The sequence below is a fragment of the Hippocampus guttulatus genome, chromosome 2 (genome assembly GCF_054856545.1).
Source record: "Hippocampus guttulatus isolate MCC_2025c chromosome 2, RoL_Hgut_1.0, whole genome shotgun sequence".
Classification (NCBI taxonomy): Eukaryota; Metazoa; Chordata; class Actinopteri; order Syngnathiformes; family Syngnathidae; genus Hippocampus; species Hippocampus guttulatus.
Genome location: NC_141262.1, coordinates 35,861,359 through 35,875,650, shown reverse-complemented (window position 1 = coordinate 35,875,650; position 14,292 = coordinate 35,861,359). Strand labels below are relative to the sequence as shown.

The 14,292-nt window shown below is 43.0% G+C and overlaps 2 protein-coding genes across 6 annotated transcripts; one reads left to right on the top strand and one right to left on the bottom strand.

Annotated features, from left to right (window-relative positions):
* Positions 1–484: 484 nt before the first annotated feature.
* Positions 485–11,125, top strand: fermt3b (FERM domain containing kindlin 3b). 3 transcript variants are annotated; one of them, XM_086105898.1, is made up of 15 exons: positions 485–647; positions 1,295–1,419; positions 2,011–2,244; positions 4,971–5,087; positions 5,497–5,665; positions 5,828–5,930; positions 6,029–6,136; positions 6,318–6,452; positions 6,605–6,651; positions 7,821–7,945; positions 8,576–8,682; positions 8,761–8,982; positions 9,557–9,681; positions 10,412–10,553; positions 10,678–11,125. In XM_086105898.1, the coding sequence occupies exons 2-15, from the start codon at positions 1,296–1,298 to the stop codon at positions 10,855–10,857; spliced, it is 1,938 nt and encodes a 645-aa protein (XP_085962024.1). In that variant the 5' UTR covers positions 485–647; position 1,295; the 3' UTR covers positions 10,858–11,125. The 3 variants fall into 3 exon arrangements, with proteins under 3 accessions (XP_085962024.1, XP_085962025.1, XP_085962026.1); XM_086105899.1 differs by lacking the exon at positions 8,761–8,982; XM_086105900.1 differs by lacking the exon at positions 485–647 and having other exon boundaries at positions 2,139–2,244.
* LOC147209860 (tRNA 2'-phosphotransferase 1-like) lies at positions 9,376–14,284 on the bottom strand. 3 transcript variants are annotated; one of them, XM_086105901.1, is made up of 8 exons: positions 14,185–14,284; positions 13,385–13,466; positions 12,159–12,328; positions 11,876–12,053; positions 11,726–11,782; positions 11,532–11,642; positions 11,361–11,447; positions 9,376–10,501 (listed from the first exon to the last, which is right to left on the bottom strand). In XM_086105901.1, the coding sequence occupies exons 1-7, from the start codon at positions 14,260–14,262 to the stop codon at positions 11,428–11,430; spliced, it is 696 nt and encodes a 231-aa protein (XP_085962027.1). In that variant the 5' UTR covers positions 14,263–14,284; the 3' UTR covers positions 9,376–10,501; positions 11,361–11,427. The 3 variants fall into 3 exon arrangements, with proteins under 3 accessions (XP_085962027.1, XP_085962028.1, XP_085962029.1); XM_086105902.1 differs by having other exon boundaries at positions 11,532–11,594; XM_086105903.1 differs by lacking the exon at positions 11,726–11,782 and having other exon boundaries at positions 11,532–11,594.
* Positions 14,285–14,292: the final 8 nt, after the last annotated feature.

The window sequence follows — 14,292 nt, the reverse complement described above, 5'->3', positions numbered from 1 at the left end:
GTCATCATTAAACATCATTAGATGAATACCAGTGTGAAATTGTTATATGAATAAAGATGTATTGTATTGTATTGGAGGGGGGGGGGGGGGTTCTACTTAAGTGTTTTTAGAAAACACACAGGGCACAATACTTCCTGGTATATACACACACACACACATATATATATATTACAATTAGTATTAGATTAAAAATGTTAACTTCCTCACCTACCCTCCTTCCCTTACTTATACTACAATACTTGAATGGCATATCACATATTGCGTGTATGAATGGATATGTGCTCGTTTAATTCAATTGATTGAAATCGTGTGACAATATAATTTGGCAATTGCAGGACCACACATTCGCAGCCTATCATCCACAGACCGCATCGCAAACTATGCGTCACCAGCCTGTCACTCAAAAGCCGGAGGCCTACCTCTTGTACATTTCCGCCAGACGGAAACTGACAAAACGAAAAGCGAAAAAAAAAAAAAGGGAACATGCAACACAGACACGGTTACAGTTACAGCACAGCCCATCCAGCCAAAGAGAGGAGAAACTTCTTCAACACATGTTTACATGACACGGAGTTCTTCGCTGATCTGACAGAGGTGCAATCTTCCCGGTCTCAATTTCTCAAAAGATTGAAGAAAGGAGACTGACGGTATTGTCCTTATATATCAGTTTAAATGTACGTGTGTGTGTGCGCGCAGGCCAGACATTGATATTGACTGATTAAAAGGCGTGATGTGTTTGTATTGTTTTGCACATTTGTCTTTTGGATTCTTTCAGGAAGGTCAAATGTTACAATCCCTTCGCATTTAATACTTACTCGAAAACAGATCAACAAAGATGCATTTTAATCTTCCTAAAGAAGGCTAGATATGCCATCTACTCATTGTATGTGAATCATGTCACCGGCAATATCTGTCATTTTGCAGCCTAAGTCTTTCGACAAAAACACGCTTACAATCCACGCATAGATCTACATTTGTCTTCATATGTTCACATGCAGTAGATGACCTTTTTGGCATTGAATGAACCTTTCGTCTTCGAGTGGCTTGAAAAAAAGAGAAAAAAAAAAGCGGAAGTGTGTTTCCCTGGCGATTGAGGCGGAAGCAGGAAGTGTTTGTCATATTGTACAGGCTCATCCATCAAGTGTGTGTATCACGCGCCTCTGAGTCTCAAAAGTGTACTTCAACTTTGTTTGCCGAATCGTTGGCGTTATCGTAAAACGGGAAATGCAATATGCCGTGCTTATACGTGTAACGACACAAACAGGTCCCCTTCAATCCCCTTTCTGACACTCAGCATGGCAGCGTGGGACCTGTCCATCACTGTGGAGGACCTTGGGCCTGACGGTCCACCCGTCAGCCTCAGTGTGACCTCTGAGCTCCACGTGGGAGGCGTTATCCTCAAGCTGGTGGAGAAGACGCGTGAGTGATCTGTCTCTTTGTCTTAGATGGATGCACACTGTCCATACACTGAATGTACACCTAGAATACAGTACCGTATAAAAACACTTTTAGCTACTTTGAAGAAGTGTCTCACAATCTCTCCTTAGGCAACATCATATACAGTATACTGTATATCTACCTCTCTCTCTCTCTCTCTCTCTCTCGGTAGATAGATAGATAGACAGATAGATACACACAAAACCAGGCAGTGATCATCTACCTCATGCAACTGGCACCCAAACCCACTCCAGACATCTTGCTTTCGCAACAAAGTGAAAGGAACAAGGTTTCTCTTATGCCCACACTAACACAAGATATTATATGAGTATATTATCTATTAATATAGATAATATATATTAGTCAAATATTGACATTCAATATTACCACATACCTCATTCTTGAATGGCCATGCCCATGAGCAAGTTTAAAAAAAAACTAATGTGGTCTTTGAGCCCAAACATTTTCCCCACCACTCCTCTAAATAAAACACCTTCATATTATTCAGTGTGCAATGAAATGACATCATAACTGTATTCAAAAATACTGTGTGTGTGTGTCTGGGTCCCGCAGAGATGCAACGTGACTGGTCCGACCATGCCCTGTGGTGGGAGCAGAAGCAGCAATGGCTGCCGCGTACATCCTGGACTCTGGAGAAATACGGCATTCATGCCGATGCCCGTTTGCTCTTTATGCCGCAGCATAAACCCTTAAGACTGGGCCTGCCCAACGGCGTCACCCTGAGGCTTCGTGCCTGCTTCTCCAATCCCGTTTTCCAGACTGTGATGGGCATCTGCACTCTGCTCAGTGAGTGTGTTATTTTCTTTTATAAATTTATCGGATGCTGCGTCCTAATGTGGCGTTAACACATTTCCACGACGTAGTGAAAGCTCCTGCTGTGAATAATGGATACCTTGTTTCTTATGCACCACCGAATCAATTTTGTATTGCAAGAGTAAGTGAAGTAAGTTTATTTTATATTCGTATGCGCAGGATTAGTATCGGTGGAAACCTAATGAGGTATTGTGGGAGGCCAATCAGCACTTGATGTGCATCTCAGTGGAGTTACCCGCGTGATTTGTTCTTATTTGGTTGCAAGAGTTTTGCGCCGAATTTGCAAAATGTTTGATAATGATATTATCCATCCATTATCTGAACCGCTTTATGCTGATGAGGGTCGCGGACGTGCCGGAGCCTATCCCGGCTGTCTTCGGGCAGCGGGCGGGTTTACACTCTGAGCTGGCTGCCAGCCAATTAAAGGGCACACAGAGACGAACGACCATCTGCACTCACGCTCACGCCTAGGAACAATTTAGAGTGCTCCGTTAACCCAGCATGCATGTTTTTGGAACGTGGGAGGAAACCGGAGAACCTGTGGAAAACCCACGCAGGCACGGGGAGAACATATAAACTTCACCCGGGAAAGGCCGGAGCCAGAATGGAACCCTGTGCCTCCACCCCGAGAGGCCGGTGTGCTAACGGGTCGTCCACCGTGCCGCCGATATTGTTATTATCATACATTATAGTTAATTATACCGTTGCGGATTGGCATGGATGAGGACGCTCACGCAGGTAACCAGTGAGGCAAGGCGGGTGTGCACACAGCAATTGATTTAAAGAAAACACAATGGCAAACGCATTAATTGACAACCAAATCGGGATAAGAGGTTTGAATAATGTATGGATGGAATTCAGCAGCTTGGTGATGAAGTGCTGCTTCCACAAGTGAAAATACAAACGATGCTTTTCCGTGGTCTTATGAGGGTTCACTCCTCTCTTCAAAGTCCAGGCCGTTTCGGAATGTAAAGAACTCGCTCGGTTCCAGCGGCCCGGCTCTGCCCTCTGTCGTCTAAAATCGTTTGCAATGTCCCTGAGGTGTCTTGAATATATAACCTCCTGATCCGGAGTCAGATGCGCCGCCGTTGCGGCGCAAAGTTTGTGATGATAGCAACCGAAATGAATAAATGGATTGCAATCGGAGACGCCGCTCGCATGACAAAACGGGTTAGAAGTTGCTCCCGACTTCCCTTGCGAGCTGATAGACAAACGAGCGAAAAATCGGTCGTGATTTTTCACAGCCAATTGACTTGAATGTTAAACAGCAATATATATGCATAGTGTTGAGTCCCAATTGACAATGATGTGACTTGAACGCATAACCTTGGATTCTGAGTCACGCAGTCAGACGTTTGGCTAAATTTCCCCCAAGTATTTGTCTTGCGTTTATACATCTGATGGCTGTTATTTCACCGTACCGTGGTCAGTTTGAGGTTAAAATTTCAGGTTAGGACAGACCTAATTCCATTTTTCCAATGACATTGCATCAATTATTACCAACAGTTTCTTCTATTCATTTTGCGGTTGTCCTCACTGCTTCCATTTTATTTTATTTTTTATTCAATTCGATTTTGGTCTCTATGTGCTGCCATGCCAATCTAATAATAATAATAATAATAGATGTTATTTATAAGCGCCTTTCAAGACACCCAAGGACACTTTACAATAACAAAAAACACAAAACAATACGGGTTGAGCAGCGGCAGCCAAAACGCGCCAGCGTTCACTCAACCCGAAAGTCAGAAAGAAACAAGGGAGGGAGAGGGGGAGGAAAAAAACCCCCACGCTCGAACTACCCTCATTTGAGGATAATTTGAGTGAGGCAAAAAACTCCTGCACAAGCATATGACAGTTACAACAGGTCACAAGACATAAACAATGAAGACGGTGAAACGAGGGAATGTATGAGGGAGGGGGTGATGGTGGGGGACTAGCTTCCGTGCGTACTTTCATCAGGGGAAGGTCGAGAGAGCAGATGTTGTTTTGGTAGCAGGCTGCCCAAGAATTTAAGACAGCCTTGAGTCTCTTATGTCTCTTTAGTGGCGTCCATCAGCCAAATCCGTGATTTCGGTCAATATTTGAGCTCGGATTCCAGTTTCTCCAAGTTCTTGACCATCTTGCAGAGACGCTCCAAAACCGCAACAGTTTGTGGTTGAGCACAGTCTGAGTCCGAGTGTTGGACATCCGCGTTATGCCGTCCTTAGACCGGGCAGCCTCTTCACTTCCAATAGAGCCGCTCCCGTCGGTTGAATTTTGCGATAGATCAGGAAACTGCTCACACCAAACAGCAGCATACCTGTTATTCCCAAAGCCTACAGAATCAGTAGTGCTGGCCAATATACAGTAACTTTAATCACATTCGCAATGAGATTGTTTCTTTAACTAAGGAGCTCTCAATCTTTTTACACCAAGTGCCACCCGAAAAAAAAAATTACTTAGTTATTCAAGTAACACCATCAATGGCCTTTATCCCCATTAGAACTGCCACAAATATAATACAAAGTTGTGAGAAAACCACCCAAGAAATACTTAGCGAAGTAACTTTTTTATGTTCATTGAACACGATGAATTATAAAAACGGCCGCGGTGTGACTTGACGGTCTTCTGAGCTGGAGTCGGGCACTAACATCTTTTAAGCAGAAAACGGATAAAGGTATGAAATGAATTTTACAGTTTGGCACATTTGGCCTCCGCAGATATCCGTCGCCCAGAGGAGCTCTCGCTGCTTCGGCCAGTGGAGGAGAAAAAAAAGAAGAAGGAGAAAAATTCGACAGAGGAGATTTTTGACCTGACTGCGGTGCCCCTCTCCTCAGGTAATCATCTTTGTTATAAATGTACTGGAGCCAAATCCGTGAAATTACTTTCCTCTCTCAACCACAGTGCAAACATGTAAAAGCTATTTCCACTGAAATGAACACCTATGCAGTAGCTGTTTCTGGCAATGTGCAATATATGAATGCTAAACACAACAAACTTACATAACGAATGGCATGACGCATCACCGATTGCATTTGTATGGGGAATTTACAGTATGTTGCGGGGTCACCCACTGTAGAAGACAAACTAATCCTTAACTTAAAAGAAAGCCAAAATAATTGCAACAAGGTTCCCTCAAATAATACGATAAAATAAAATATTCTTTACTGTGTAAACATAGCTAAAAAAATGAACATTGTCAAGCGTGTTTTCAGAATGGCTTTTTGCATTACTCTTGGTTTGCAGCATCTCGACCCAGTTTGTACAACGGCGCGCCCATTCATTTTGCCGGCTCGCCTCAGTTGGAGGCTATTTACAAGATGCTGTCGAGCCCCCAGCCTCCTCCTGCCCCTGAAGTCCTAACCAAGCAGTACAGCCCAGCCAGCATTGTGGACAAGGCCCACATCAACGGCAGGTACCCTCACCGTACGTGCATGTTTCTGCGTTGAACGGAATATGTCATAAAAATGACCTGACTGCGGAGTAGGGCGCCCGCCTCCATTTGCTTATCCCCGCTATATCAAATGAACGGACGTGATCTTATGATGACATATTACGCCGCAACGTTTTCCCTCAGGTGGTTAGATTCGTCCCGCTGTCTCATGCAGCAGGGCGTCCAAGAAAATGACCGACTGTGGCTTCGCTTCAAATATCTTGCCTTCTATGATATCGAACCCAAGGTGAGTCTGCCTCTCTGTGTTGTTATCGAGTTTGTGTTGGTAGTGTCCTTTCCGTCTCTCAGAATCCGTGCTCAGGAGGGACACTTATATATTTTCAGTATGACGTGGTGCGTCTGACCCAGCTGTATGAACAGGCTCGCTGGGCCATATTGTTGGAGGATATTGACTGCACAGAGGAGGAGATGATGCTGTTTGGAGCTTTACAGGTAGCGCCCAATGCTGCAGCCTGCGAGGTGTAAAAAAAAAAAAAATAATATATAAAAATCTTGAAAAGATGAATGTTAATCTGCCCATTTACAGAATCCATATCAGACGGTTTCAAGCAGATGTTACTGTGTGTGTGTGTGTATTTACAACCTGGAATGCGTTTCAAATCTGCCGTTGCAGTATCACATCAGCAAGGTGTCACTGTCAGAGACTCAGACAATGAACTCGGCCTCAGCCATGGACGACCTTGAGTCGGCACTTCAATCCCTGGAGGTCAAGATGGAGGGCGAGAGCAGCTCTGCCTCCGAAATGCTGGTCAGACACGATGAATGCATAATGCCGTCTTTCATCCAATGTCATCGGCCTTCTGCGCAATTAAGAATTCAAATAACGACGCCGGGCGACTGAAACATTTTTGTGTTTGTCGTTTTGTTTTGTTTGTTCAAAATTGTTTTCATTTTCTACAGGATAACATGACCGCACCAGAACTTCATGATTACTTGAAAATTTTCAGGTACTCGTTGATACTTGCTTACATGCTATTTGTACCTTGCAACTTAAACCCAAGAAAACAGTCAGCCACTATTTGTGGGGGTGGGGAACAAGCCCAATAAGGAAAAAAAAAACCCCAAAAGAAATTAAGACCCAGTATGCAAAGCTCGTCTCTCAGTCGAGATCACTTCAGCATAGTTTCATGGGGACCAACTCCTATTTAGACAGGACATTGGGGCCATCTTGTGGCATTTTGGAGTGTTACAAAAATAGCTTTAAAAACATCCAATTGCAAACAGCACAGTTTTAGTACAGCGCAAGGGTGTCCGAACCTTTTCTTGCAAGGGTCATATACTCAAAAATGAAAAGAAATAATGTGTCAAGACTTGAATGACAGACAAAATGACAGTCCAACAACATGCAGAATGCGGTTGGAATGATAACTTCATCTGGAGGACAACGAGGCAAGAATTTAAAAAAAATTAATGATAGATTCTGCAAAAATGGATTTTTTTTTAACATGTTGGAGAAAAATTGTCTTTTTGAAGAACATTTTTGTGCGATGTCGTCGATGGGAAATGCCGTCAACACTTTTGTTTCCTCTGCTACCCGGGGAAGGAACCCTTTCTCCAAATGGTTGAAAAGTTTCAGTTATGAATATCCACCAAGATGATAAGGGCCAAAATTAAATGAACAACTCCGAGTCGGCACGTTTGAAAAGGCGTCGTTTGCCCTAAAAACTCGTCTTAAATTGCTCAAATTGAACATGATCCGTGAGAAGAGCCATATGGGCAGGAGAATAGGTCATGTGCCATATTTTAGTCTGCGATTGTTTTGAGATGTTTTTGTTATGTAGACTTTTAGGGGCCTTTGAGTCGCATGTTTTTAAAAAGAATACTTGAAAAAGATAGCCACTTGTTACCTTGATACGTTGACACCTTTAATTTATATAACACGGTAAAACAATGCACTGTTGTAAAATGCAAGCAAATGATATGGTTCATGTTTATTTTAGACTATACCGTGCGCGCTGGCAAAAAAAAAAAAGAATAGCGGGCCGCAAATTGGATACTCCTGCTATGGAGCATATCTTTCTCAATAGATATCAAATTGTAATACAGAAACTCATACATTTTTTTACCTTCTCAAGTCAAAACCAATGGACAACACAATATTATTGATGTGTTTTAGGCCAAAGAGGTTGACTCTGAAGGGATACAAGCAGCACTGGTTCAAATTCCAGGACACCTCTATTTCCTATTTCAAGAGCAAAGAGGACAGCATCGGAGAGCCTATTCAACAGATTAACCTCAAAGGTACAAAGCTCTAGCGCAGGGGTGGGCAAACTACGGCCCACGGGCCAAATCCGGCCCCTTGGTCTTTTTAACCCGGCCCGCCGAAGGTTGGTACACAATTAAGGTTCGATGTCAATGACTGCATTCATTTCATTTGGACTTGTAATGACAGGCATTTCAACGCCAGGTGGCACAGTTACTCGAAGTTGCAGAGCATTGGGAGGAAGGGGGAGACGATACGGAAGCCCGCGGTAGCGCCAAGTCAAGCAAATCCCGTTCGATACGACGGAATAATGTACTCTTAAAGTCTGAAAAACGTGCCAAAAAATGCAAAATACTGCTTTTTAAATAAAGAAATCCAATTAATAATATGTTGAATTTAGTTCACCCTTTTGATCCGGCCCTCCATAATATTTTCTGGGTCTCGTGTGGCCCTATGCAAAAAATAATTGCCCACCCGTGCTCTAGCGTGAAAGCGAATTCTGACGCAGAAAAGCATTTGAGTTTATGCCAAGCGGGACGTGAAGCGTACCGTGCATCCTGTAGTTAATTAGAATAAACATTGACGTTCCTTGAACCACATTGTTGGCGTGATGCAGCACGAAATGAACGTGAATCAAGTTGTAGTGTCGACCATCATTTGACACACAGGCTGTGAAGTGGCGCCAGATGTCAACGTGGCAGCTCAGAAATTCCTCATCAGGCTGCTGATACCTGCTCCTGAGGGGATGAACGAAGTCTATCTCCGCTGTGAAAATGTGAGACCAAACACCAAATGGATCTCGTTCTCTCAAGGTTTGATCAGCCAGAATCATCTCTGTGTCTTTGGCCTGTAGGAGGAGCAGTACGCACGGTGGATGGCTGCATGTCGCCTGGCCTCCAAAGGCAAAAGCCTGGCAGACAGCAGCTTCCAGAGCGAGATGCGCAGCATCCGCTCCTTCTTAGCCATGCAAAACACCAGCTCAAGTTCTCATGGCAACGCTGCCGCGACCGACGAAAGCATAAACACGCTCAGTTTGGTGTCACCTCGCTACCATAAAAAGTACAAAACCAAACAGGTGGGGAAAGAGCTAAAAGGTTTAAAACTTGATGTCGGAGCAGCCAATGCTATTTATTATTCGTGCCTGAACTGTGATGTTTATCATCATTATGTGAATTTATGACAAGCTATCAAAAAAAGGACTTTTATATAAATGTATAGATACAGACACACACACAGTATGTATAAGGACATTTTGATTTATGTAAACTCCAAAAACCCAACTAGTATATTCATAGGCCTACCGTTTGAATAACAGTATGATATTTTACTCATCAGTAGTAATAGCTCAATAAATTATAATCTCGAATCTTATGCTTTTTAAGGCTTCACAAAAAGCAGCAGTTTGACAGCTATTTGAATTAAACTCATATTTTAAAGCAGGCATTTTGGCAGACAAAGAAAACGCATATTTTGCCTTGATTTGAGATATAGATTTATTCTTAGTGATTTTATCGTTTTTGCACAGAATAAAAATACACCTCTCATTTTGCACGTGTTGATTTATGGGACATTGACGGACTGAAGGTAATTGCAGGTAAATGTAACTCATTTTGCCATTTCACTCTGTGTGTGTGTGTGTGTCTATGCAGCTGACCCCTCGTATTCTGGATGCGTGCCAGAATGTGGCTCAGCTCTCACTGGTGGATGCAGTCTTGCGCTTCCTGCAGATCTGGCAGGCCCTGCCCGACTTTGGCCTCTCATATGTCGTAGTCAGGTTCCATCACACATTTGTTTGCAAGCTTTTTAATCATTTAAATGAAAGCAGGACCGTATTGGCCCGAATATAAGACGGCCCCGATTATAAGACCCTTTTTCAAAACTTTGAAAAAAATACTTTTTGAACACCAAATTCATTTCTATACAGAAAATAATTACAGTACATCTGAAACAAATGATTATAACAATATATTTGAGAGAAAAAGCATGCTATTTTGCCTCATTCAAAGCTTAATATCTGAACATTTAAATATGCAAACTAAAGTGCAATCACATTCGTAAATGAATGGCATCTGGTTTCTGAAATGTAAATGACATCATAACTTCTCCTCAGCTGCCGGTTAACCTGGCCGATCTTCGACCCACTTTTCTCCAGATTGTCACTACGTTTCTCCATTTTCTGTTATCTCTTCTATCTTTCTTACGGCTATTTTTCTTCTTCGCGCTACCGCTATTTTTATTTTTATTCTTCGTGACAGGGGTTCGCTTTGGCCTGGGGAGTCAAGTTCAGCATTTGCTTCAATGATATGGGGCGGCATCTAGCGTCGCGAATGGCTATAATGTCTAGACCCCGAATATAAGACGACCCCCACTTTTTCGGTCTTATTTCAATGCAAAAAAACACCGTCATATATTCGGGCCAATACGGTACTGTCATCCCCAAGTTTTTAAATCAATGAGGACTTGACAGAATGAGGAGGAAATAAATTGTTTTTCTTGTCGGACAGGTTCAAAGGAAGCCGTAAAGACGAGGTACTGGGCATCGCTCCCAACCGTCTTATCCGCATCGACCTGGGTGTGGGCGACGTGGTGAAGACCTGGCGGTACAACAACATGAAGCAGTGGAACGTCAACTGGGACATTCGACAGGTGTGAAAAGTCCACCAGCCATCACTATAATTATGAGCATTACAGTGAAACACTCATGATTTATTCCGTGGGGAAAAAATATGCGATCGCCGCTGTTGGTTGTGTGGTTTCAACCACATCACAGGTGGCAATAGAGTTTGAGGGGAACATCAACATCGCCTTCAGCTGCGTGACGGCCGACTGCAAAATTGTTCACGAGTTCATCGGGGGCTACATCTTCATGTCGACGCGCGGCCGCGACAAGAGCGACAAGCTCAACGAGGAGCTCTTCCACAAGCTGACTGGAGGACACGAGGCGCTCTAGATTCTAATACGCCAAACAATCTTAATCGTTAAAAAAAAAAAAACATGACATATGCATTTTCATTCCAGTCTGCCAAATGTCAAAAGATAAAAAGCAACAAAGAAAACATTACACACCCCTCACGACCAATGTATAGTAGACTTACCTCATTGCTACTAGCTCAACACAAATAGCAAATGAATTCCGTGTGAGAAAACAAACCGATGTCAACAGCAAATGTTCACCACTTACACATTTAATAAAATAAATTGAGCGCATTTCATTCTTATATGTGTTCATACCCTCTTTGTCAAGGCATCTGGTGCCATTGCCATTTTCACAAAGTGATATGCTGAACATTCCTCTCAGGTAATTTTAGCTCTGCCTATTATTATTATTATTCATTGAAGACTATTATTGTCTGTAGGTGTGAATGAGAGTGTGAATGCTTGTTTGTCTATACTGTATGTGCCCCGAGATTGAGTGTCCCTCCCCAAAGTCAGCTGCTAAAGGCTCCAGCTCACCCGAGATCCGAAAGCGGATTAGCGATAGAGAAAACGGATGCACTTGTTGAACGGTCTTCTGCTGGCATCACAGCGGCAGGATCCTCCCTAAAAAGAAAAGACAACACCTGCTCACCGTCAGGATAGAAAAACGACACACAATCGACACATACGGTATGGTGACTCTCTTACTGGTAGGCCTGAGTTGTATGGCTCGGCTAAAGTATGTCGTGGGAAGTTTCCCTTCGATGTTCCCTGTTGTCAACAACACATGGTTCTCTGACCAGAAGAACTCAATCCCATCTGTGCAGTCATATTCAGTCAGGTCCATTTTTTTTTAATGAGATTACTTGCACGGGATGTCAATCAACTGTGTGTCATCTTACCAGCAAGCGCCTTGGGTACATCAATAAATATAGCGAGATCACAGTCTTTCCTCATACCTGGTTAAAAAGGTGGGGGGAGGGGGGGCGGGGTGTCAAAACACTTTCATCTAAAAGCTTTTGTTGAAAGGCACGCAGTAAACCTTTGCGTACCGCTTATTACGCCGTCTTCTTGTGGCAAGCCTGGGGCCAGATGAATGTGTGTCCTCCTCATGCGACTCAAACCCTGCTCCCGGATGGAGCTCCAGTTGCACATGTAGGACCCATGAACAGCCTCGGCAGGACAGTCGGGAGAACCGGTCAAAACAGGTTTCAGCTCCAGATCCGTTACCTAGCCACAAACATTCGAGCGGGATTAAAATTGCATTCATTAAAAACGGGTGCGCTGGGGATTCCTAGATCTATAATATATGCAGGAAGCCGAGCTTAACTTTACCTGTATTGTGTGTCCCTGATTGGCTCGAATTTGCAAGCGGCCATTTTCTGGGTGAGGACGAAGCTTAAAACGCTGCTTGTCATTTGTGGCCACCACTCTCTCAAAATCCTCCAGTTTGTATGAGCGAAACTGCGGGCAAGCCAAGACATCGTCCACAAACACGTAGCCATCTATGAAGAGTTCATATGACTTTGGGACACGTGACTGCAGAAGTTGTACTAATCACCATTGGTACAATCAATTAAATTAAAAGTCATTACACTGCATTTTTCGTCATTACACAAAAACATCAGATTTATCATTTTTCATTTAGAATTGTTTTGGTTTTGTAGATTAGGACCCTGGATTCAAACCCTAAACCTCAGAACAGTATAACATTTGCACTAACCAGTAGGCAACCATGCTACAATAAATAAGACATTTTACGCAGTTCTTGTATTGGATGCTGATAGGGGAAGAGTGGCCTCCTCTTCCCCGCGTGTTCGTTGAATTTCGGACGAGGACAATGTTGGTGAACCAAATAAAGGCTGGAGGCGATGAACAGTTCCTTCAAAGGGTTTACTCTATTTTTCTGCAGTTTACGAATCGATTCGGGCTCCAGATTTGAATCAGGAAGCGTAAAAGAAAAACATTCATGAGATTATATAGAGACAATATGATCATGAGAGGCGGGGAGGTACGCCTCTCATGCGAATCGCAAAAACAAAGAAAGTAACATGTCATCTGACCCGGTGTGGCTGGAAGAAGTTGGGAGCGGTGAGGTGAGACCAGACCACCACTACCCACCATTTGGTGTGATGGCAGGAACACAGATACTTGAGATAACAGTTCCTCTTTTGATGTTAAACATGTCCTGTGGAGGGGGGCCCTAAAGTGGTGGTGGTCGAGGGGCACTAAAGGTGATCGTAAACCCAGTGAGCAGGAAATACCTTCAACAGCATTCTACATTGTTTCTTTCAAGTGTCTGAACAAACACAACTCACAGAGAGGAACAACACCATAACCATCAAACCTAACTAAGAAGAGAGGAATAATACAAGAGTATTCCATTTCTAGGAGATGATTGTTACAAGGACGCCAAGCTACGCTGTGGGCATGGGAAGGTTATACAGCATGACTAAATATGAGCAGAATACGGACTTCAATACCATTGGGTTCTGTAGGTGCATTGTAATTTTCGGCCATTCAGTTGAGAAAGAGAAGTACAGGTAGGTGTTTTCACTCACCTGAACTTAAATGTAGCCCCATTTGGGTGGCACCGTGACGAAGAGCATAGGACATCGATTTAGACAACCTGACGTCTCTGTCCTGGCAGGGGAAAGCAAATCAGTTTGTTTTTTTAATTAAAATACGTCAAGTTATTTAGTTGGATATATAAAAGCTCTCCAATGCCCAAACTATTCAAGTTAATTAAATTCAGACAACACACAACATATCATCAGCAACATTCAACAGATTCATACCTGGTGTGAATCTCTCATAAAAGACGATTTGATTGGTATCACGATACATGGGATGCGTTAAGATTCTAGGACAGTACAAATGTAATGATTCGATGCGGCTCACAGTAGATTTGTTTTGTTTTTTTACACATCTACTTTACTTTGAACAGAGACAAACTCCAAAAATCCATAACTTTCTTCACAGTTGCCTCAAGAAAATACTTGTAATGGCAGTGGAATATTTAAAAATATGTCTGACAATTCTGGTCTGGTGTAAATCATTTAAGCTTTGAAATTTCACATACACGCAACTAATAATGAAACGTATGATCCAAACTAGCTACCTTTTGGTTTAAAAAAAACAAAACAATTTTGTGGAGGCGGGGGGTTCCATTGATTGATTAAATTACTTTTTTTCGTTGTTGTCAATACGAGGAGACTACTGTATAACTCACAGCATAATTTATTTTTACCGTTCGTACCAGAGTACATTTCAGACTGTGCATTCATTTTAAAGAAGTCAAAATCGGTTATTGGAAATTTCTTTTTACTTTGCCACCTCTTCCAACGTGGCCGGAACTCACCTCTTCGCCACCACGTCTCCCTCTTTGGCCTCTTCGATTTCCTCTGTCAGACTCCATTTTGAGACCACACTGAGTCATCGAACGTGGTCACGTGGCAAGTGGAGCCCT

Excerpts from the sequence above, each read along its gene's own strand:
- fermt3b (XM_086105898.1), top strand. The coding sequence starts at position 1,296 with ATGGCAGCGTGGGACCTGTCCATCACTGTGGAGGACCTTGGGCCTGAC. Across the intron at positions 6,137-6,317 it reads TGCTGTTTGGAGCTTTACAG|TATCACATCAGCAAGGTGTC; the intron begins GTAGCGCCCAAT and ends CTGCCGTTGCAG. Across the intron at positions 8,983-9,556 it reads AAAAGTACAAAACCAAACAG|CTGACCCCTCGTATTCTGGA; the intron begins GTGGGGAAAGAG and ends GTGTCTATGCAG.
- LOC147209860 (XM_086105901.1), bottom strand. The coding sequence starts at position 14,262 with ATGACTCAGTGTGGTCTCAAAATGGAGTCTGACAGAGGAAATCGAAGA. Across the intron at positions 13,467-14,184 it reads GGAGACGTGGTGGCGAAGAG|GACAGAGACGTCAGGTTGTC; the intron begins GTGAGTTCCGGC and ends TTCCCCTGCCAG. Across the intron at positions 12,054-12,158 it reads ATCAGGGACACACAATACAG|GTAACGGATCTGGAGCTGAA; the intron begins GTAAAGTTAAGC and ends GTTTGTGGCTAG.